Source organism: Bombina bombina, chromosome 5 (assembly GCF_027579735.1).
Source record: "Bombina bombina isolate aBomBom1 chromosome 5, aBomBom1.pri, whole genome shotgun sequence".
In the NCBI taxonomy this organism is placed as follows: domain Eukaryota; kingdom Metazoa; phylum Chordata; class Amphibia; order Anura; family Bombinatoridae; genus Bombina; species Bombina bombina.
In genome coordinates, this window is record NC_069503.1 from 12,923,999 (window position 1) to 12,949,083 (window position 25,085).

The window sequence follows — 25,085 nt, forward strand, 5'->3', positions numbered from 1 at the left end:
AGGAAGTGTTTCCCCATAGGAAACAATGGGGCTGCGTTAGGAGCTGAACGCTGCTTTTTTGCAGGTGTTAGGTTTTTCTTCAGCTCAAACTGCCCCATTGTTTCCTATGGGGGAATCGTGCACAAGCACATTTTTCAAGCTGGCCGCTACCGTAAGCAACGCTGGTATTGAGAGTTGAAGTGGCGGAAAATTATGCTCTACGCTCCCTTTTTGGAGCCTAACGCATCCCTTCAGAGAACTCTAAATACCAGCGTTATTTAAAAGGTGCGAGGGAAAAAAAACACGCGTAGCTAACGCACCCCTTTGGCCGCAAAACTCTAAATCTAGCCGACTGTTTTCTATTTTAGTAATCTGGAAATCACTTGTGTACTATGGATTTTTATGTGGGATGTGATTGTAAATTGTATTACTTTTATAGCTCTTAATAAATAGATAAACAAAATATTACTTGCTCATTGCTGTAAAATGTAAAAAGTTACTATGGACTGTGACTTTTATCATTTGTGACTCTTGTTACAGATCATGAAACCCTCGGAAAGCATGACAATCATAGAAATGCCGGCACTAGGGCGCCCATTCTCCCTAGGGATGCTGTACGACTGCCGGAATGAGCAACTTATCCCAGGTAATTGGTGGATAAGAAATAATGAAATAGTACAATTCATTTCTTTACAGAATGCACAGACCTGTAGTAACACTTAACTTTGAAAGCACCAGGCAGTTTGTGCACAATACATTGTGATACTGATGTGTATGATAACATGACATACTAATACTAATGGTGGTGAGAACATGACATACTTATACTGATGGTGATAAGAACATGACATACTTATACTGATGGTGCTGAGAACATGACATTCTAATACTAATGGTGATACGAACATGACATACTAATACTAATGGTGGTGAGAACATGACATACTGATACTGATGGTGGTGAGAACATGACATACTGATACTGATGGTGGTGAGAACATGACATACTAATACTAATGGTGATAAGAACATGACATACTAATACTAATGGTGGTGAGAACATGACATACTAATACTAATGGTGGGGAGAACATGACATACTAATACTAATGGTGATAAGAACATGACATACTAATACTAATGGTGATACGAACATGACATACTAATACTAATGGTGATAAGAACATGACATTCTAATACTAATGGTGATAAGAACATGACATACTAATACTAATGGTGGTAAGAACATGACATACTAATACTGATGGTGATAAGAACATGACATACTAATACTAATGGTGATAAGAACATGACATACTAATACTAATGGTGAAAAGAACATGACATACTAATACTAATGGTGATAAGAACATGACATTCTAATACTAATGGTGATAAGAACATGACATACTAATACTGATGGTGATAAGAACATGACATACTAATACTAATGGTGATAAGAACATGACATACTAATACTAATGGTGAAAAGAACATGACATACTAATACTAATGGTGATAAGAACATGACATTCTAATACTAATGGTGATAAGAACATGACATTCTAATACTAATGGTGATACGAACATGACATACTAATACTAATGGTGATAAGAACATGATATTCTAATACTAATGGTGATACGAACATGACATACTAATACTAATGGTGATAAGAACATGACATTCTAATACTAATGGTGATACGAACATGACATTCTAATACTAATGGTGATACGAACATGACATACTAATACTAATGGTGATAAGAACATGACATACTAATACTAATGGTGATAAGAACATGCCATACTAATACTAATGGTGATACGAACATGACATACTAATACTAATGGTGATACGAACATGACATACTAATACTAATGGTGAAAAGAACATGACATACTAATACTAATGGTGATACGAACATGACATACTAATACTAATGGTGATACGAACATGACATACTAATACTAATGGTGATACGAACATGACATACTAATACTAATGGTGATAAGAACATGACATTCTAATACTAATGGTGATAAGAACATGACATACTAATACTAATGGTGGTGAGAACATGACATTCTAATACTAATGGTGATAAGAACATGACATACTAATACTAATGGTGATAAGAACATGACATTCTAATACTAATGGTGATAAGAACATGACATTCTAATACTAATGGTGATAAGAACATGACATACTGATACTAATGGTGATAAGAACATGACATACTAATACTAATGGTGATAAGAACATGACATTCTAATACTAATGGTGATAAGAACATGACATTCTAATACTAATTGTGATAAGAACATGACATTCTAATACTAATGGTGATCAGAACATGACATACTGATGGTGGTGAGAACATGACATACGTATACTGATGGTGGTGAGAACATGACATACTGATGGTGGTGAGAACATGACATACGTATACTGATGGTGGTGAGACCATGACATTCTAATACTAATGGTGTTGAGAACATGACATTCTAATACTAATAGTGATAAGAACATGACATACTGATACTGATGGTGATAAGAACATGACATACTAATACTAATGGTGGTGAGAACATGACATTCTAATACTAATGGTGATAAGAACATGACATACTGATACTAATGGTGATAAGAACATGACATACTATTACTGATGGTGATAAGAACATGACATTCTAATACTAATGGTGATAAGAACATGACATACTGATACTAATGGTGATAAGAACATGAAATACTGATACTGATGGTGATAAGAACATGACATACTGATACTGATGGTGATAAGAACATGACATACTGATACTGATGGTGATAAGAACATGACATACTGATACTAATGGTGGTGAGAACATGACATTCTAATACTAATGGTGATAAGAACATGACATACTAATACTAATGGTGATAAGAACATGACATTCTAATACTAATGGTGATAAGAACATGACATACTGATACTAATGGTGATAAGAACATGACATTCTAATACTAATGGTGATAAGAACATGACATACTAATACTAATGGTGATAAGAACATGACATACTGATACTAATGGTGATAAGAACATGACATACTGATACTGATGGTGATAAGAACATGACATACTAATACTAATGGTGATAAGAACATGACATACTAATACTAATGGTGATAAGAACATGACATTCTAATACTAATGGTGATAAGAACATGACATTCTAATACTAATGGTGATAAGAACATGCCATTCTAATACTAATGGTGGTGAGAACATGACATTCTAATACTAATGGTGATGAGAACATGACATTCTAATACTAATGGTGATAAGAACATGACATACTGATACTAATGGTGATAAGAACATGACATACTAATACTAATGGTGATAAGAACATGACATACTAATACTAATGGTGGTGAGAACATGACATTCTAATACTAATGGTGATAAGAACATGACATACTGATACTAATGGTGATAAGAACATGACATACTGATGGTGATAATAACATGACATACTAATACTAATGGTGATAAGAACATGACATACTAATACTAATGGTGATAAGAACATGACATACTAATGGTGATAAGAACATGACATACTAATACTAATGGTGATAAGAACATGACATACTAATACTAATGGTGATAAGAACATGACATTCTAATACTAATGGTGATAAGAACATGACATTCTAATACTAATGGTGGTGAGAACATGACATACTAATACTAATGGTGATAAGAACATGACATACTAATACTAATGGTGATAAGAACATGACATACTAATACTAATGGTGATAAGAACATGACATACTAATACTAATGGTGATAAGAACATGACATTCTGATACTGATGGTGATAAGAACATGACATTCTAATAATGATGGTGGTGAGAACATGACATACTGATGGTGGTGAGAACATGACATACTTATACTGATGGTGGTGAGAACATGACATTCTAATACTAATGGTGATAAGAACATGACATACTAATACTAATGGTGATAAGAACATGACATTCTAATACTAATGGTGATAAGAACATGACATTCTAATACTAATGGTGATAAGAACATGACATACTGATACTAATGGTGATAAGAACATGACATACTAATACTAATGGTGATAAGAACATGACATTCTAATACTAATGGTGATAAGAACATGACATTCTAATACTAATGGTTATAAGAACATGACATTCTAATACTAATGGTGATACGAACATGACATACTAATACTAATGGTAATACGAACATGACATACTGATACTGATGGTGGTGAGAACATGACATACGTATACTGATGGTGATGAGAACATGACATACTGATACTGATGGTGGTGAGAACATGACACAGTGATGGTGGTGAGAACATGACATACTGATGGTGGTGAGAACATGACATACTGATACTGGTGGTGGTGAGAACATGACATACTGATACTGGTGGTGGTGAGAAAATGACATACTGATACTGATGGTGGTGAGAACATGACACACTGATACTGATGGTGGTGAGAACATGACACACTGATACTGATGGTGGTGAGAACATGACATACTGATACTGATGGTGGTGAGAACATGACATACTGATACTGATGGTGGTGAGAACATGACATACTGATACTGATGGTGGTGAGAACATGACATACTGATACTGATGGTGGTGAGAACATGACATACTGATACTGATGGTGGTGAGAACATGACATACTAATACTGATGGTGGTGAGAACATGACATACTGATACTGATGGTGGTGAGAACATGACATACTGATACTGATGGTGGTGAGAACATGACATACTGATGGTGGTGAGAACATGACATACTGATACTGATAGTGGTGAGAACATGACATACTGATACTGATGGTGGTGAGAACATGACATACTGATACTGATGGTGGTGAGAACATGACATACTGATACTGATGGTGGTGAGAACATGATATACTGATACTGATGGTGGTGAGAACATGACATACTGATACTGATGGTGGGGAGAACATGACATACTGATGGTGGTGAGAACATGACATACTGATGGTGGTGAGAACATGACATACTGATGGTGGTGAGAACATGACATACTGATGGTGGTGAGAACATGACATACTGATACTGATGGTGGTGAGAACATGACACACTGATACTGATGGTGGTAAGAACATGACATACTGATACTGATGGTGGTTGGAACATGACATACTGATACTGATGGTGGTGAGAACATGACATACTGATGGTGGTGAGAACATGACATACTGATGGTGGTGAGAACATGACATACTGATACTGATGGTGGTGAGAACATGACATACTGATACTGATGGTGGTGAGAACATGACATACTGATATTGATGGTGGTGAGAACATGATATACTGATACTGATGGTGGTGAGAACATGACACACTGATACTGATGGTGGTGAGAACATGACACACTGATACTGATGGTGGTGAGAACATGACATACTGATACTGATGGTGCTGAGAACATGACATGCTAATACTGATGGCGGTGATAACATGACATACTGATGGTGGTGAGAACATGACATACTGATACTGATGGTGGTGAGAACATGACACACTGATACTGATGGTGGTGAGAACATAACATACTGATACTGATGGCGGTGAGAACATGACATACTGATGGTGGTGAGAACATGACATACTGATACTGATGGTGGTGAGAACATGACATACTGATACTGATGGTAGTGAGAACATAACATACTGATGGTGGTGAGAACATGACATACTGATACTGATGGTGCTGAGAAGATGACATACTGATACTGATGGCGGTGATAACATGACATACTGATGGTGGTGAGAACATGACATACTGATACTGATGGTGGTGAGAACATGACATACTGATACTGATGGTGGTGAGAACATGACGTTCTGATACTGATGGTGGTGAGAACATGATATACTGATACTGATGGTGGTGAGAACATGACATACTGATACTGATGGTGGTGAGAACATGACATACTGATACTGATGGTGGTGAGAACATGACATACTGATACTGATGGTGGTGAGAACATGACATACTGATACTGATGGTGGTGAGAACATGACATACTGACAGGGCCGCCATCAGGGGGTGACAGGGGTGACTCCTGTCAGGGGCCCAATGGGCCAGGGGGGCCCCATGAGGCAAGAACTAAATTTTTTTAAATATTGCCAGCCACCAGTGGGTACTACAGCAGAGTGCTAATTGAGCATGGGCAATGTTATTACAAGGAGTAAAGTATTAGTATTTGAGAGGATTTTTGAGTGTGCACTATACCACTATGCACAGTGTGAGACAGACTAGGCACTGTTTGTACAGTGTGTGCCTGAGTCAGACAGCAGATCACTTTCATTTGCAGAGGAGGTAGGACTTACTTAGCAAATGTTTTTTATTTCTTTGTGCAATTTCGGATTGCAACTTCAGTGTTGTAGTAGTTGTATGATGGGGCCAGGGGTCCATAAAAACACATTTTTTAGCAATATGTAGCAGTGTATTTATGATTATTTGATAATGCTGTATAAATTATATATTTAAAGCCATGTAGAAATGTTTCCTCCTCAATACACAAATGGTAGGTGCCCTTTTGGCCGATATTATTTTTTTTTTATTACTATATATATTTTCATTACATTCCAGTTTACTGCCCCTTTATGCAAGGACTTTCCAGATGCAAGGAGGCATTTTATCTAAGATTTTTACATCTGCATAAAATGTTACTCTCAGACTAACATTGTGTTTGAAATGAGACAGGTTAACTTAACACTGCTCAGTTTACACTACAGCTGACTGAATTTTGAAATACATACCAACAAGCCTAAATCCTGCATTTAACCAGATCTAATGGTATGAGTACCACAGCTTATGGTTCCACTAAGACCATATAGAGTACAGCATTTTCAAAATACATAAGTACAGCTGACAGATGGGAACATTTGTACACTATATTTGAAGTGGTGCTCTTGGTTGGGGAAAATGGGGAAAAAATCAAACAAACATATGTCAACCTTTTAAAAGTACTTTTCTTCATCTAGCCATCTAGCCAGATCATTAATGTACAATTTTGAATTCACAGAATTATTTTTGTTTGCACATTTACAAATATGATTCTCTAAAAAGTGTTCTAATTTCTGCAATTTTTTTATCATGCATGTCACGCACTGTTGATTTAGGTGCATAAATGTTTCCTCCTGTGAGTGTTTCTGTGGGTGTCTGAGTTTATGTCTTTGTGCTTTGGTTTGTGTCTCTATGAGTGTGTATGTATTTTTTTTCTGTGGGTCTCTCTGTAAGGGTGGGTGTGTATGTCTTTGTGCATTTTCTATGGATGTCTGTAAGGGTGTGTGCATATGTCTGAGCTTTTTCTATGGGTGTCTCTGTGAGGTAGTGTTTGAATGTTTGTGTTACGGTTACCCTTAGTCTCGCTGAGAGATGGACCGCTTAGTAGCCTGGATCCCTATTGCTGAAGAGGGGAGAAGCTGCTTTCCATAGTATTCTATATGAGTCTCGCAAATATAGAATAATCCCCCTTAGCTGTAGTGCAGCTAGGATACCCTTCTGCCCACAAAAACGAGTCAACGCTGCGATTGAGGGTCAACCAAGAACTCAGGACTGGGATGCCCAGCCTGCTTTTTTATTGAGGTTACATGCACACAGGGCACTCCCAGGGGGGGAAGCATAAAATCCCCCATCACACATTTAGATAGAGAGACAATGTCCTTTGACAGGCCACAATAGGATTACAGTACTTCAGATAGCAAGTTACACATAAGAAAACAATGCAGTTCATCTTATCAATTAGCAGTCTGACTCCGGAGGTGATTAGACAATGGGATTGTTTATCACTAAACTTAGAGCTGAGGCCAGCAAACTTGTATTTACAAAATAGTTTCTAAAAGCTGAAAAAAAGTTAACTCTTTATGAAATGATACTTGTTACGGTTTTCTTGGAGCCCTTCTTAGGCACTGGCTTGGCTGGTTCAGGCATTGCTGCTGGGAAATAAGCTCTTCACAACAAAATAACTAATGCTTCTGTAACAGTGCTCCCTTTCTGTGGAACACTCTGGCAGACACGGTCTGACTCCTTTTCGGGCAGACTAAGGCTATCCAGACCGCTGGTTATGCGGGGCTGAGGTCGGTTTGTCTGGACAACCCGTCGGCGTTGCCATTCTGTTTCCCAGGTCTGTAAGTATTGGTGAAATTGAAGGGTTGCAACGATAAACTCCAACGTAATAGCCTGCCGTTATCTCCAGAGACCCGGTTCAGCCACACCAACGGGTTATGGTCGGTGACCAGAGTGAACTCCTGCCCATATAAATAGTGAGTCAATTTCTTTAATGCCCACACCAAAGCCAAACACTCCTTTCCGACCGCTGCATAGCTGATTTCGCGGGGCAGGAGCTTCCGGCTGATTAGGCAACTGGATGCTCCCCTCCATCTTCGCCTACTTGGCTGAGGACGGCTCCCAGCCCGAACATGGAAGCATCTGTATGGACGATAAAACGTTTGTTAAGGGCTGGGGCCGCCAAGACAGGAGCGTTAATTAGAGCATTTTTGAGAGCCTGGAAAGCCGTTTCACAGTGGGGAGACCACAGGACCTGTCGAGGTAAGTTCTTCTTGGTCAAGTCAGTCAGGGGTTTGGCAAGTGTGCTGTAGTCTGGTACGAACCGTCTATAGTACCCTGCTGTGCCCAGGAAAGCTAGGACCTGAGTCTTAGTGATGGGGGTGGGCCAATTGGCGACAGCTTCTATCTTGGCCGGCTCTGGTCGCTGCTTTCCACACCCCATCCGGTGACCCAGGTACTGTACCTCGGCCATCTCAAAGTGGCATTTTTCTAGCTTCAGAGTCAGGCCAGCAGCCCGGATCTGATCCAGAACCATTCCTACGTGAGCTAAGTGGTCCTCCCAGGACTCACTGTGGATCGCTATGTCGTCCAGGTAGGCGCAAGCAAAACTCTGGAAGCCATCCAGGAGCCTATCCACCAAGCGCTGGAATGTAGATGGGGCATTCTTCATCCAAAACGGCATTACCCTAAACTGATATAAGCCGAATGGGGTGATGAATGCCGACTTGGGGATAGCCTCCGGGGCCCGGGGAATCTGCCAGTATCCTTTGCAGAGGTCAATAGTGGTCAGGTAATTTCCCCTGGCTATACGATCGAGTAGCTCGTCTACCCTGGGCATAGGGTAAGCGTCCGTCATGGTTTTTTCATTGAGCCTCCGATAATCTATGCAGAACCGGGTGGTCCCATCTTTCTTGGGCACCAAGACAACTGGGGAGGCCCAGGGACTATCGGAGGGCTCAATTACCCTGAGTTGGAGCATCTAATCGATCTCCTTCTTCATTCCTGTCCTAACTGCTTCGGGGATTCGGTACGGAGCCGGGCGCAAGGGAGCTTGTCCCGGAGTTTCTACCTGGTGGGTGGTTAAAGTAGTGTACCCTGGCTTCGGGGAGAAGGTGAGGTGTTTGGACTGTAGGAGTTGGTTGAGCTGCTCCCTTTCAGTGGGGCTAAGTCGGTCTCCTATCTGAACCTGAGCCACTATACCTGTGGGGAGACTCTTTTTTCTAATAGGTCTGGAATGGGTAGACTGTCGGGGTCTTCCTGAGGGGAACAACATACGGCCGTCACGTTCTCTGGTTGCTCAAAATATTCCTTGAGCATGTTTACATGGAATGTCTTTCTAAGATTGTTGTCGTGGCAGCTAGCTATCACATAAGTGGTGTCTCCCCTTTTCTCTACGATCTGGTAGGGACCCTGCCAGGACGCCTGCAATTTGTCTGTCTTCACTGGCTTAAGTACTAACACCTTTTGTCCTATGGTGAAGATTCTCTTTCGGGCCCCCCGATCATACCATACTTTCTGTCTTCTCTGGGCTGACTGGAGATTAGCCCGCACGGATTTGGCTAATTGCTCCATTCGGTCCCTGAGTTCCAGTACGTATGGCACAATGGGGACACCGTCAGTCTCCATCTCTCCCTCCCAGTGCTCCCGGATCAGGTTTAGGGGTCCCCGTACCTTTCTTCCGTAGAGCAACTCGAAGGGAGAGAACCCTGTCGTTTCCTGGGGCACCTCCCGATAAGCAAATAGGAGGTGCGGCAGGAAGCGTTCCCAGTCTCGGTATTCCTGAGTGAACGTCTTGAGCATTTGCTTGAGGGTCCCATTGAACCTCTCACACAGCCCGTTCGTCTGGGGGTGGTATGGGGAGCTCAGGAGGGACTTAATTTTGCAAACCTGCCAGAGTTGTTGGGTCAATTCAGCCGTAAATTGGGTGCCTCGGTCGGATAGGATTTCTTTTGGAAATCCTACCCGGGAGAACACCTGTACTAGTGCATTCACTACCGTATCCGCTTGTATGTTGAATAGGGTGACAGCCTCTTTGTACCTGGTAGCGTAGTCCACTACGGTAAGAATGTAGCGCTTACCGGAGGGACTAGGGGTAGCCAGTGGTCCCACTAGGTCAATAGCAACCCGGCTGAAGGGTTCCTCTACAATGGGCATATTTACTAGATGGGCTTTAGGGTGATCGCCTCGCCTTCCTACTCGTTGACACACATCGCAGGTGTTACAGTAAGTTCTAACGTCAGCGTGTACCCCTGGCCAAAAGAACGTGTGAGTAATGCGGTGTAGGGTACGGGTACGGCTAGGTGGCCTGCTAAGGGGATGTCGTGGCCTATCTTGAGGATTTCTTGACGGTATTTGTGGGGCACTACCAGCTGTCGCCTACGCTGTCCCCTTTTCTCTGTCCAGCGGTATAGTTTCCCTTTTTCCCATAAGAATGTTTCGTTATCTGCCCCGCCCCCTCTGGTCTCTTCTCGTTCCCGGTACTTTTGTAAGGTCGGGTCAGTCTTAGACTCTGTCTCGAAAGCATCTGGGGTGTCCCAGGGTATGGGGCCTAACATGTCAGGCAAGGTCGGGGTAGGTCTTACCTGTGTCTCCCGCACTGGTGAGAGCTCTCGCTCCGTCCGGGATTGGGCCCGTGTAGACACTGGGTCCGCCTCGTTGTTGCATACTGGAGCATAGGCAGAAGTCATGGGGCCCAAATCGTTGCCCAGTAGTACTTCGGCAGGTAAATTATCCATTATGCCCACGTTCACAGCCCCCTTTCCCGCTCCCCAGTCAAGATGCACTTTAGCTGTTGGAATTTTGTACACATCCCCCCCCCGCCACTCTAACGGCCACAGTCTGTCCGGATCGCTTGTGCTCTGGCACCAAATGACTCTGTACCAGCGTGATAGTAGCCCCTGTGTCTCTCAATCCCTTGGTAGATCGCCCCTCGAGCCATACCTTCTGCCGATGGTGCTGGCGGTTATCTGAGGCAGCATATACAGGGTCCGCCTCGTGAAGAGGCCCCAAATCTTCCTCCATAGGGGCCTCTTGGTTAACACAGAGGGCCTGGGCCAGACGATATGACCCAGAGGGGTAATTGTAATTCCTGGGTGTCTGATGCGTATTAAGGGGGCAGTTAGCCATGAAATGCCCTGGTTGCTTGCATCGGTGGCAAGTCGGTCTGGGACACTCAGAGCTGTTATTGGGTGGTCATGAGTGTCGGGCGGGCCCTGCGGGCACCGGGGCTCGGAATTCAGCATGAGGGGGTGCACGGTAAACCTCTCTGGGTTCGACCCGTGCTGGAGCTCGGTAGTTCGTGGGTTCGTGAAGACGGGAGTCATAATGTTCATCAGCCAATTTGGCTGCTTCTTCTAAGGTAGAAGGCCGCCTGTCTCGCAGCCATTCCTTCCCTTGCTGTTCCATGCCATTATAAAAATGTTCTAAGAGAAACAATTGTAAAATTTCCTCAGCAGTCACCGCTTTACTTCCGCTCATCCAGTGATTTGCCGCTCTCCGCATTCGGTGCGCCCATTCCATATGGGTATCGTTAGGCTTCTTTTTCGTGCCCCGAAACTGTCGGCGATACATGTCCGGAGTTACCGCATACCGTCGCAACAGTGTCTCCTTAACTAGCTCATACTGTGTCACTTCCTCAGCACCCAGAGTATGAAAGGCTTCCAGGGCTCGCCCGGATAGTTTCCCAGACAATATCGTGGGCCAATCCCTGGTGGGAATCTGGTGGAGGGCACATTGCCTTTCGAAGTCCGCCAAATATTCATCAATCCCTGTCTCGCTCTCTAGGAAGGGTCGAAATGCTGCATAGGGTATCTTGGGCCTCCCAGCATTTTCGACAGGGATGATTACCTGCGGGGCTTCAGCATTGCGGTGTGCGTTCGCTAGGTTGAGTTCGTGGGCTCGAGTCTTTCGTATATCCTCATCCGCTTCCGCCATCAACTGCTGTACCAATTCCATGGAGGGGTTCGGCCTGTACAGTGAGAGCCTCTCCCGAACAATCCTAGTTTCTCCAACATAGGTGTGTCCGGTCCACGGCGTCATCCTTACTTGTGGGATATTCTCTTCCCCAACAGGAAATGGCAAAGAGCCCAGCAAAGCTGGTCACATGATCCCTCCTAGGCTCCGCCTTCCCCAGTCATTCTCTTTGCCGTTGCACAGGCAACATCTCCACGGAGATGGCTTAGAGTTTTTTTGGTGTTTAAGACACTGTGGGGAAATTTTGGTGAATTTTGAACAATTCCTTCATACTTTTTCGCATATTCAGTAATAAAGTGTGTTCAGTTTAAAATTTAAAGTGACAGTAACGGTTTTATTTTAAAACGTTTTTTGTGCTTTGTTATCAAGTTTATGCCTGTTAACATGTCTGAACAATCAGATAGACGATGTTCTGTATGTTCGGAAGCCAAGGTTCCTATCCATTTAAATATATGTGATCAATGATGACTCTGATATTAATGTGGCCCAAAATGATTCCTTAAGTGAGGGGAGTAAGCATGGTACTGCATCATCTCCTTCTATGTCTACCCAAGTCTTGCCCACTCAGGAGGCCCCTAGTTCATCTAGTGCGCCAATCCTCCTTACTATGCAACAATTAACGGCTGTAATGGATAATTCTATTAAAAACATTTTAGCCAAAATGCCCACTTATCAGCGAAAGCGCGACTGCTCTGTTTTAGATACTGAAGAGCATGAGGACGCTAATGATAATGGTTCTGACACGCCCTTACACCAGTCTGAAGGGGCCAGGGAGGTTTTGTCTGAGGGAGAAATTTCAGATTCAGGTAAAATTTCTCAACAAGCTGAAACTGATGTTATTACATTCAAATTTAAATTGGAACATCTCCGCGCTTTGCTTAAGGAGGTGTTATCTACTCTGGATGATTGTGACAATTTGGTGATTCCAGAGAAACTATGTAAGATGGACAAGTTCCTAGAGGTTCCGGTGCCCCCCGAAGCTTTTCCTATACCCAAGCGGGTGGCGGACATTGTAAATAAAGAATGGGAAAGGCCCGGCATACCTTTTGTCCCTCCCCCTATATTTAAGAAATTATTTCCTATGGTCGACCCCAGGAAGGACTTATGGCAGACAGTCGAGGGGGCGGTTTCTACTCTAAACAAACGCACTACTATCCCTATAGAAGATAGTTGTGCTTTCAAAGATCCTATGGATAAAAAATTAGAGGGTTTGCTTAAAAAGATGTTTGTTCAGCAAGGTTACCTTTTACAACCAATTTCATGCATTGTTCCTGTCGCTACAGCAGCGTGTTTCTGGTTCGAAGAACTAGAAAAGTCGCTCGATAAAGAATCTTCTTATGAGGAGGTTATGGGCAGAGTTCACGCACTTAAATTGGCTAACTCTTTTACCTTAGACGCCACTTTGCAATTAGCTAGATTAGCGGCGAAAAATTCAGGTTTTGCTATTGTGGCGCGTAGAGCGCTTTGGCTAAAGTCTTGGTCAGCGGATGTGTCCTCCAAGAACAAATTACTTAACATCCCTTTCAAGGGGAAGACGCTGTTTGGCCCTGACTTGAAAGAGATTATTTCAGACATCACTGGGGGAAAGGGCCACGCCCTTCCTCAGGATAGGTCTTTTAAGGCTAAAAATAAACCAAATTTGCGTCCCTTTCGCAGAAACGGACCAGCCTCAAATTCTACAACCTCTAAGCAAGAGGGTAATACTTCTCAAACCAAGCCAGCCTGGAGACCGATGCAAGGCTGGAACAAAGGTAAGCAGGCCAAGAAGCCTGCTACCGCTACTAAGACAGCATGAGATGTTGGCCCCCGATCCGGGACCGGATCTGGTGGGGGGCAGACTCTCTCTCTTCGCTCAGGCTTGGGCAAGAGATGTTCAGGATCCTTGGGCGCTAGAAATAGTTTCTCAAGGTTATCTTCTGGAATTCAAGGAACTACCCCCAAGGGGAAGGTTCCACAGGTCTCAATTGTCTTCAGACCAAATAAAAAGACAGGCATTCTTACATTGTGTAGAAGACCTGTTAAAAATGGGAGTGATTCATCCTGTTCCATTAGGAGAACAAGGGATGGGGTTTTACTCCAATCTGTTCATAGTTCCCAAAAAAGAGGGAACATTCAGACCGATTTTGGATCTCAAGATCCTAAACAAATTTCTCAGGGTTCCATCGTTCAAAATGGAAACCATTCGGACAATTCTTCCTACCATCCAGGAAGGTCAATTCATGACCACGGTGGATTTAAAGGATGCGTATCTACATATTCCTATCCACAAGGAACATCATCGGTTCCTAAGGTTCGCCTTTCTGGACAAGCATTACCAGTTTGTGGCACTTCCATTCGGATTAGCCACTGCTCCAAGAATTTTCACAAAGGTACTAGGGTCCCTTCTAGCGGTGCTAAGGCCAAGGGGCATTGCAGTAGTACCTTACTTGGACGACATACTGATTCAAGCGTCGTCTCTGTCACAAGCAAAGGCTCATACGGACATTGTCCTAGCCTTTCTCAGATCTCACGGGTGGAAAGTGAACGTAGAAAAAAGTTCTCTATTCCCGTCAACAAGAGTTCCCTTCTTGGGAACAATAATAGATTCCTTAGAAATGAAGATTTTTCTGACAGAGGCCAGAAAATCAAAACTTCTAAGCTCTTGTCAAGTACTTCATTCTGTTCTTCTTCCTTCCATAGCGCAGTGCATGGAAGTAATAGGTTTGATGGTTGCGGCAATGGACATAGTTCCGTTTGCGCAAATTCATCTAAGACCATTACAACTGTGCATGCTCAGACAGTGGAATGGGGATTATACAGACTTGTCTCCGACGATCCAAGTAGATCAGAGGACCAGAGATTCACTCCGTTGGTGGCTGACCCTGGACAACCTGTCACAGGGAATGAGCTTCCGCAGACCAGAGTGGGTCATTGTCACGACCGACGCCAGTCTGGTGGGCTGGGGCGCGGTCTGGGAACCCTTGAAAGCTCAGGGTCTATGGTCTCGGGAAGAATCGATTCTCCCGATAAACATTCTGGAACTGAGAGCGATATTCAATGCTCTCAAGGCTTGGCCTCAACTAGCAAAGGCCAAATTCATAAGGTTTCAATCAGACAACATGACGACTGTTGCATATATCAACCATCAGGGGGGAACAAGGAGTTCCCTGGTGATGGAAGAAGTGACCAAAATAATTCAATGGGCGGAGAATCACTCCTGCCACTTGTCTGCAATCCACATTCCAGGAGTGGAAAATTGGGAAGCGGATTTTCTGAGTCGTCAGACATTTCATCCGGGGGAGTGGGAACTCCATCCGGAAATCTTTGCCCAAATAACTCAATTATGGGGCATTCCAGACATGGATCTGATGGCGTCTCGTCAGAACTTCAAGGTTCCTTGCTACGGGTCCAGATCCAGGGATCCCAAGGCGACTCTAGTAGATGCACTAGTAGCGCCCTGGACCTTCAACCTAGCTTATGTATTCCCACCGTTTCCTCTCATTCCCAGGCTGGTAGCCAGGATCAATCAGGAGAGGGCTTCGGTGATCTTGATAGCTCCTGCGTGGCCACGCAGAACTTGGTATGCAGACCTGGTGAATATGTCATCGGCTCCACCATGGAAGCTACCTTTGAGACAGGACCTTCTTGTTCAAGGTCCGTTCGAACATCCGAATCTGGCCTCACTCCAACTGACTGCTTGGAGATTGAACGCTTGATTTTATCAAAGCGTGGGTTCTCAGATTCTGTCATTGATACTCTTGTTCAGGCTAGAAAGCCTGTAACTAGAAAAATTTACCATAAAATTTGGAAAAAATATATCTGTTGGTGCGAATCTAAAGGATTCCCATGGAATAAGATTAAAATTCCTAAAATTCTCTCCTTTCTACAAGAGGGTTTGGAGAAAGGATTATCTGCAAGTTCCTTGAAGGGACAGATTTCTGCTTTATCTGTTTTACTTCACAAAAAGCTGGCGGCTGTGCCAGATGTTCAAGCCTTTGTTCAGGCTCTGGTTAGAATCAAGCCTGTTTACAAACCTTTGACTCCTCCTTGGAGTCTCAATTTAGTTCTTTCAGTTCTTCAAGGGGTTCCGTTTGAACCCTTACATTCCGTAGATATTAAGTTATTATCTTGGAAAGTTTTGTTTTTGGTTGCAATTTCTTCTGCTAGAAGAGTTTCAGAGTTATCTGCTCTGCAGTGTTCTCATCCTTATCTGGTGTTCCATGCAGATAAGGTGGTTTTGCGTACTAAACCTGGTTTTCTTCCGAAAGTTGTTTCTAACAAAAATATTAACCAGGAGATAGTTGTGCCTTCTTTGTGTCCGAATCCAGTTTCAAAGAAGGAACGTTTGTTACACAATTTGGACGTAGTTCGTGCTCTAAAATTCTATTTAGAGGCTACAAAGGATTTCAGACAAACATCTTCTTTGTTTGTTGTTTATTCTGGTAAAAGGAGAGGTCAAAAAGCAACTTCTACCTCTCTCTCTTTTTGGCTTAAAAGCATCCTCCGATTGGCTTATGAGACTGCCGGATGGCAGCCTCCTGAAAGAATCACAGCTCACTCCACTAGGGCTGTGGCTTCCACATGGGCCTTCAAGAACGAGGCTTCTGTTGATCAGATATGTAAGGCAGCGATTTGGTCATCACTGCACACTTTTACCAAATTTTACAAATTTGATACTTTTGCTTCTTCGGAGGCTATTTTTGGGAGAAAGGTTTTGCAAGCCGTGGTGCCTTCCATCTAGGTGACCTGATTTGCTCCCTCCCATCATCCGTGTCCTAAAGCTTTGGTATTGGTTCCCACAAGTAAGGATGACGCCGTGGACCGGACACACCTATGTTGGAGAAAACAGAATTTATGCTTACCTGATAAATTACTTTCTCCAATGGTGTGTCCGGTCCACGGCCCGCCCTGGTTTTTTAATCAGGTCTGATGAATTATTTTCTCTAACTACAGTCACCACGGTATCATATGATTTCTCCTATGCATATTCCTCCTTTACGTCGGTCGAATGACTGGGGAAGGCGGAGCCTAGGAGGGATCATGTGACCAGCTTTGCTGGGCTCTTTGCCATTTCCTGTTGGGGAAGAGAATATCCCACAAGTAAGGATGACGCCGTGGACCGGACACACCGTTGGAGAAAGTAATTTATCAGGTAAGCATAAATTCTGTTTTTTTCGTCACTAATCGTGGTCGGTGTTTCCGCCATTGTGAAGCTCTGATCCAGTTCGGTCAATTCTGCGATCAGCTCTCTCCTCGGCCCGTTGCTGGTGTACCCCCCTCTGCTTTCAAGTAAATCCTTTAGGGTTGTACGCTTCAATTTTTCGTAAGCGCTCTCCATCCGTTCTGTACCTCTCCTAGGAAATCCAGGAAAATCCCACCGCTGCCGCCAAATGTTACGGTTACCCTTAGTCTCGCTGAGAGATGGACCGCTTAGTAGCCTGGATCCCTATTGCTGAAGAGGGGAGAAGCTGCTTTTCCATAGTATTCTATATGAGTCTCGCAAATATAGAATAATCCCCCTTAGCTGTAGTGCAGCTAGGATACCCTTCTGCCCACAAAAACGAGTCAACGCTGCGATTGAGGGTCAACCAAGAACTCAGGACTGGGATGCCCAGCCTGCTTTTTTATTGAGGTTACATGCACACAGGGCACTCCCAGGGGGGGAAGCATAAAATCCCCCATCACACATTTAGATAGAGAGACAATGTCCTTTGACAGGCCACAATAGGATTACAGTACTTCAGATAGCAAGTTACACATAAGAAAACAATGCAGTTCATCTTATCAATTAGCAGTCTGACTCCGGAGGTGATTAGACAATGGGATTGTTTATCACTAAACTTAGAGCTGAGGCCAGCAAACTTGTATTTACAAAATAGTTTCTAAAAGCTGAAAAAAGTTAACTCTTTATGAAATGATACTTGTTACGGTTTTCTTGGAGCCCTTCTTAGGCGCTGGCTTGGCTGGTTCAGGCATTGCTGCTGGGAAATAAGCTCTTCACAACAAAATAACTAATGCTTCTGTAACAGTTTGCCTTTGTGTATTTTCTCTGGATGCCTCTGTGAGGGTGGGTGTGTATGTCTGTGTTTTTTGTAGATGTCTCTGTGAGGGTGTGTGTGTATGTATGTATGTCTGTGTTTTCTGTGGATGTCTCTGTGAGGGTTTGTGTTTTCTGTGGATGTCTCTGTGAGGGTTTGTGTATGTCTTTGTGTGTTTTCTGTGAATGTCTCAGTGAGAGTGTGTGTATGTATGTCTTTCTGTGTTTTATGTGGTTGTCTCTCTCTGTTTGTACGTCTTTGTGTGTTTTCTGTGGGTGTCTCTGTGTGTGTGTGTGTATGTCTTTATGTGTTTTCTGAGGCTGTCTCTGTCGGTGTTTCCTTGGGTGTATGTGCAAGTTTGAGTGTGTGTGTGTGTGTGTGTGTCTATTGTCTGTTCATTTTTAGGACATTTTGACCTTACTACTGGTTATTCACATCTTTCCACAGACTTTGAGACTGAGACCTTTACGGAAGTCACCAATCCACCATTTAACCTTTAAATTATTGTTTAGGCAGTTCAGGGCCCTTACTTTCAGCCACTGCATGCTGTTGTCATCATTTAGTTGGCATCTTCCTTTACAAAAAGATAATCAGAACTCCATATTTTGTTTTCTAAATCTTCTTTTTTTTTACAAAACTGTAGTCTACCTCATTACTTGTCAGGTCAATGTAATCAAGTGTCTGTTTGGGTGTCTGTGTCTGAGTGTGTTTGCGTGTCTGCTAGAGTGTCTATATGTGAATCCTTATGGTGAGTGTGTTTCAGTGTATGAGTGTGCCTGTGTGTTTGTATGTTACTACCTTTACAACATTTCCAAGTTTAAATAGACACTTAAGAATAAAGTGCATATACGTTTTAGTCACCTGGTAAAAAATTGCACATGTCAAAGGGGTGGGGGGGCCCTGTTCAATGGTTAAGTCAGGGGCCCCAAAATTTCTAGTGGCGGCCCTGCATACTGATGGTGGTGAGAACATGACATACTGATACTGATGGTGGTGAGAACATGACATACTGATACTGATGGTTGTGAGAACATGACACAATGATACTGATGGTGGTGAGAACATGACATACTGATACTGATGGTGGTGAGAACATGACATACTGATACTGATGGTGGTGAGAACATGACATACTGATACTGATGGCGGTGAGAACATGACATACTGATACTGATGGTGGTGAGAATATGACATACTGATACTGATGGTGGTGAGAACATGACATACTGATACTGATGGTGGTGAGAACATGACATACTGATACTGATGGCGGTGAGAACATGACACAATGATACTGATGGTGGTGAGAACATGACATACTGATACTGATGGTGCTGAGAACATGACATACTGATGGTTGTGAGAACATGACACAATGATACTGATGGTGGTGAGAACATGACATACTAATACTAATGGTGGTTAGAACATGACATACTGATACTGATGGCGGTGAGAACATGACATACTGATACTGATGGTTGTGAGAACATGACACAATGATTCTGATGGTGGTGAGACCATGACATACTGATACTGATGGTGGTGAGAACATGACAATCTGATACTGATGGCGGTGAGAACATGACATACTGATACTGATGGCGGTGAGAACATGACGTTCTGATACTGATGGCGGTGAGAACATGACATACTGATGGTGGTGAGAACATGACGTTCTGATACTGATGGTGGTGAGAACATGACATGCTGATACTGATGGTGGTGAGAACATGACATGCTGATAATGATGGTGGTGAGAACATAACATGCTGATACTGATGGTGATGAGAACATGACATACTTATACTGATGGTGTTGAGAACATGACATACTGATACTTATGGTGGTGAGAACATGACATAATGATACTGATGGTGGTGAGAACATGACATACTGATACTGATGGTGGTGAGAACATGACATACTGATGGTGGTGAGAACATGACAATCTGATACTGATGGCGGTGAGAACATGACAATCTGATACTGATGGCGGTGAGAACATGACATACTGATACTGATGGCGGTGAGAACATGACATACTGATACTGATGGTGGTGAGAACATGACATACTGATACTGATGGTGGTGAGAACATGACGTTCTGATACTGATGGTGGTGAGAACATGACATGCTGATAATGATGGTGGTGAGAACATAACATGCTGATACTGATGGTGATGAGAACATGACATACTGATACTGATGGTGGTGAGAACATGACATAATGATACTGATGGTGGTGAGAACATGACATAATGATACTGATGGTGGTGAGAACATGACATACTGATACTGATGGTGGTGAGAACATGACATACTGATGGTGGTGAGAACATGACATACTCATACTGATGGTGGTGAGAACATGACATAATGATACTGATGGTGGTGAGAACATGACATAATGATACTGATGGTGGTGAGAACATGACATACTGATACTGATGGTGGTGAGAACATGACATAATGATACTGATGGTGCTGAGAACATGACATAATGATACTGATGGTGGTGAGAACATGACATAATGATACTGATGGTGGTGAGAACATGACATAATGATACTGATGGTGGTGAGAACATGACATAATGATACTGATGGTGGTGAGAACATGACATACTGATACTGATGGTGGTGAGAACATGACATACTGATGGTGGTGAGAACATGACAATCTGATACTGATGGCGGTGAGAACATGACATACTGATACTGATGGCGGTGAGAACATGACGTTCTGATACTGATGGCGGTGAGAACATGACATACTGATACTGATGGTGGTGAGAACATGACGTTCTGATACTGATGGTGGTGAGAACATGACATGCTGATACTGATGGTGGTGAGAACATGACATGCTGATAATGATGGTGGTGAGAACATAACATGCTGATACTGATGGTGATGAGAACATGACATACTTATACTGATGGTGGTGAGAACATGACATACTGATACTGATGGTGGTGAGAACATGACATAATGATACTGATGGTGGTGAGAACATGACATACTGATACTGATGGTGGTGAGAACATGACATACTGATGGTGGTGAGAACATGACATACTGATACTGATGGTGGTGAGAACATGACATACTGATGGTGGTGAGAACATGACATACTGATACTGATGGTGGTAAGAACATGACATAATGATACTGATGGTGGTGAGAACATGACATACTGATACTGATGGTGGTGAGAACATGACATAATGATACTGATGGTGGTGAGAACATGACATAATGATACTGATGGTGGTGAGAACATGACATAATGATACTGATGGTGGTGAGAACATGACATAATGATACTGATGGTGGTGAGAACATGACATACTGATACTGATGGTGATAAGAACATGACATACTGATACTGATGGTGGTGAGAACATGACATACTTATACTGATGGTGGTGAGAACATGACATAATTATACTGATGGTGGTGAGAACATGACATATTGATACTGATTGTGGTGAGAACATGACATACTAATACTGATGGTGGTGAAAACATGACACACTGATACTGATGGTGGTGAGAACATGACATACTGATGGTGGTGAGAACATGACATACTGATACTGATGGTGGTGAGAACATGACATACTCATACTGATGGTGGTGAGAACATGACATACTCATACTGATGGTGGTGAGAACATGACATATTGATACTGATGTTGGTGAGAACATGACATACTTATACTGATGGTGGTGAGAACATGACATAATGATACTGATGGCGGTGAGAACATGACATACTGATACTGATGGTGGTGAGAACATGACATACTGATGGTGGTGAGAACATGACATACTGATACTGATGGTGGTGAGAACATGACATATTGATACTGATGGTGGTGAGAACATGACATACTGATACTGATGGTGGTGAGAACATGACACACTGATACTGATGGTGGTGAGAACATGACATACTGATGGTGGTGAGAACATGACATACTGATACTGATGGTGGTGAGAACATGACATACTGATACTGATGGTGGTGAGAACATGACATATTGATACTGATGGTGGTGAGAACATGACATACTTATACTGATGGTGGTGAGAACATGACATAATGATACTGATGGCGGTGAGAACATGACATACTGATGGTGGTGAGAACATGACATACTGATACTGATGGTGGTGAGAACATGACATACTGATACTGATGGTGGTGAGAACGTGACATACTGATACTGATGGTGGTGAGAACGTGACATACTGATACTGATGGTGGTGAGAACGTGACATACTGATACTGATGGTGGTGAGAACGTGACATACTGATGGTGGTGAGAACATGACATACTGATACTGATGGTGGTGAGAACATGACATACTAATACTGATGGTGGTGAGAACATGACATACTGATGATGGTGAGAACATGACATACTGATACTGATGGTGGTGAGAACATGACATACTGATACTGATGGTGGTGAGAACATGACATACTGATGGTGGTGAGATCATGACATACTGATGCTGATGGTGGTGAGAACATGACATACTGATGGTGGTGAGAACATGACATCATTATCATGTCCTTAAGAGCTCACCGAAAGGGCTCTAACACAAGCAACCTCCTCACTCTGGTATTTATTACTCTGAAGAGTCCGTCACTGAATAGTAAACACAGTTAGGGAATGTTTATGCTGTGTGATTTAGCTTCTGTCTAAATGCTGCCTGACAAGATTATAAGCAGAGCTAACTCACACAGCATAAAGCTTAGATTCCTCTGTCTAACAGTGCGGCAGGCTACAGAAGGGTGACTGGGGGAGGAGGTCAGTTACCTGCAGCTAAGTCTTGTAATGTTGTTACAGTGATCCAGGCTGTGTCTGTCGAGAGCTTGTTTTTCTGCTCCCCTTTCATTGCTGGCTAACGTTACATCTTTACACAGGAACAAGTTTAATGAACTAGTAACTAAACCACCATGCTGCAGCTGCACTCAGAAACTTCCTAAACACAGAAATGCTTTCTATACCATTCTCAGAGTCCGCACGATTTGTAAAGCATATCTGTGTTTAGGAAGTGTCTGAGTGCAGCTGCAGCATGGTGGTTTAGTTACTAGTTAATTAAACTTGTTCCTGTGTAAAGATGTAACGTTAGCCAGCAATAAAGGGGAGCAGGAAAACAAGCTCTCAGCATACACAGCCTGGATCACTAGAGAAGAAGCAGCTGCACGCAGTGATGAGGACATTACTAACAGTAGTAATAAAACTTGTTCCTGTGTAAAGATGTAACGTTAGCCAGCAATAAAGGGCAGCAGGAAAACAAGCTCTCAGCAGACACAGCCTTGATCAATAACGAGAAGAAGCAGCTGCACGCAGTGGTGAGGACATTACTAACAGTAGTAATAAAACTTGTTCCTGTGTAAAGATGTAACGTTAGCCAGCAATAAAGGGCAGCAGGAAAACAAGCTCTCAGCAGACACAGCCTGGATCAATAACGAGAAGAAGCAGCTGCACGCAGTGATGAGGACATTACTAACAGTAGTAATAAAACTTGTTCCTGTGTAAAGATGTAACGTTAGCCAGCAATAAAGGGGAGCAGGAAAACAAGCTCTCAGCAGACACAGCCTGGATCACTAGAGAAGAAGCAGCTGCACGCAGTGGTGAGGACATTACTAACAGTAGTAATAAAACTTGTTCCTGTGTAAAGATGTAACGTTAGCCAGCAATAAAGGGCAGCAGGAAAACAAGCTCTCAGCAGACACAGCCTGGATCAATAACGAGAAGAAGCAGCTGCACGCAGTGGTGAGGACATTACTAACAGTAGTAATAAAACTTGTTCCTGTGTAAAGATGTAACATTAGCCAGCAATAAAGGGGAGCAGGAAAACAAGCTCTCAGCAGAGACAGCCTGTATCACTAATGAGAAGAAGCAGCTGCACGCAGTGATGAGGACATTACTAACAGTAGTAATAAAACTTGTTCCTGTGTAAAGATGTAACATTAGCCAGCAATAAAGGGGAGCAGGAAAACAAGCTCTCAGCAGAGACAGCCTGGATCACTAGAGAAGAAGCAGCTGCACGCAGTGATGAGGACATTACTAACAGTAGTAATAAGTTAGAGAATGTGTATGGCGTAGAGGCGCTTACAGCTGTGGGTAAATGTTCTAATTGTTTTCGTATCTATTTTTAAAATTCTTTTTGTTACACTGTGAGGATTATTCAAGTTTAGTTACAAACTATAGGACAGTAAATTATATTGCTCAATTTCTATAAAAATAATCTCTTCCTGACAAAGTTGGTATTAATATAAAATAATTTATTATAACACACAATATATTATAAAACAATATAATAGTTAATTAACACTTCACATTCATACTCTCATTCATAAAGCAATGTATCTAAAACCGGCTATATCCAATGCTCTGTGCTACTATTCAAATTTATGGTGTGCCTATTATAAAATGTAGCACTATGTCAAAACAGATAAAATATATATAAGGAAAGTCCCAATATTAACTCCAAATCTCGCTGTTTAAGCGTTTGGCAAAAAATGGCTTATCTGACCGTGGTTTTAAATGTATATTTCCCTTAGTCTTTAATACTTCAAACCATTTCTTTTCGATATTCAGGTCACAGTCTTTAGTCTGGTAAACCAGCTATAAGCACACGGATAAAAAGTTCAGTTGTTGTTTATTGCACTAGGTTGTACAGGT

At 42.6% G+C, this 25,085-nt stretch overlaps 1 protein-coding gene across 1 annotated transcript in view; it reads left to right on the forward strand.

The window, feature by feature from the left end:
* The first annotated feature begins 540 nt into the window (after positions 1-540).
* Positions 541-25,085, forward strand: part of LOC128659671 (uncharacterized) — a 117,787-nt gene continuing 93,242 nt past the window's right edge. Inside the window, exons 1-2 of the mRNA XM_053713240.1 lie at positions 541-625; positions 24,363-24,524. Coding sequence (XP_053569215.1) covers positions 541-625; positions 24,363-24,524 — 247 coding nt within the window. The remainder of the gene's footprint in view (positions 626-24,362; positions 24,525-25,085) is intronic.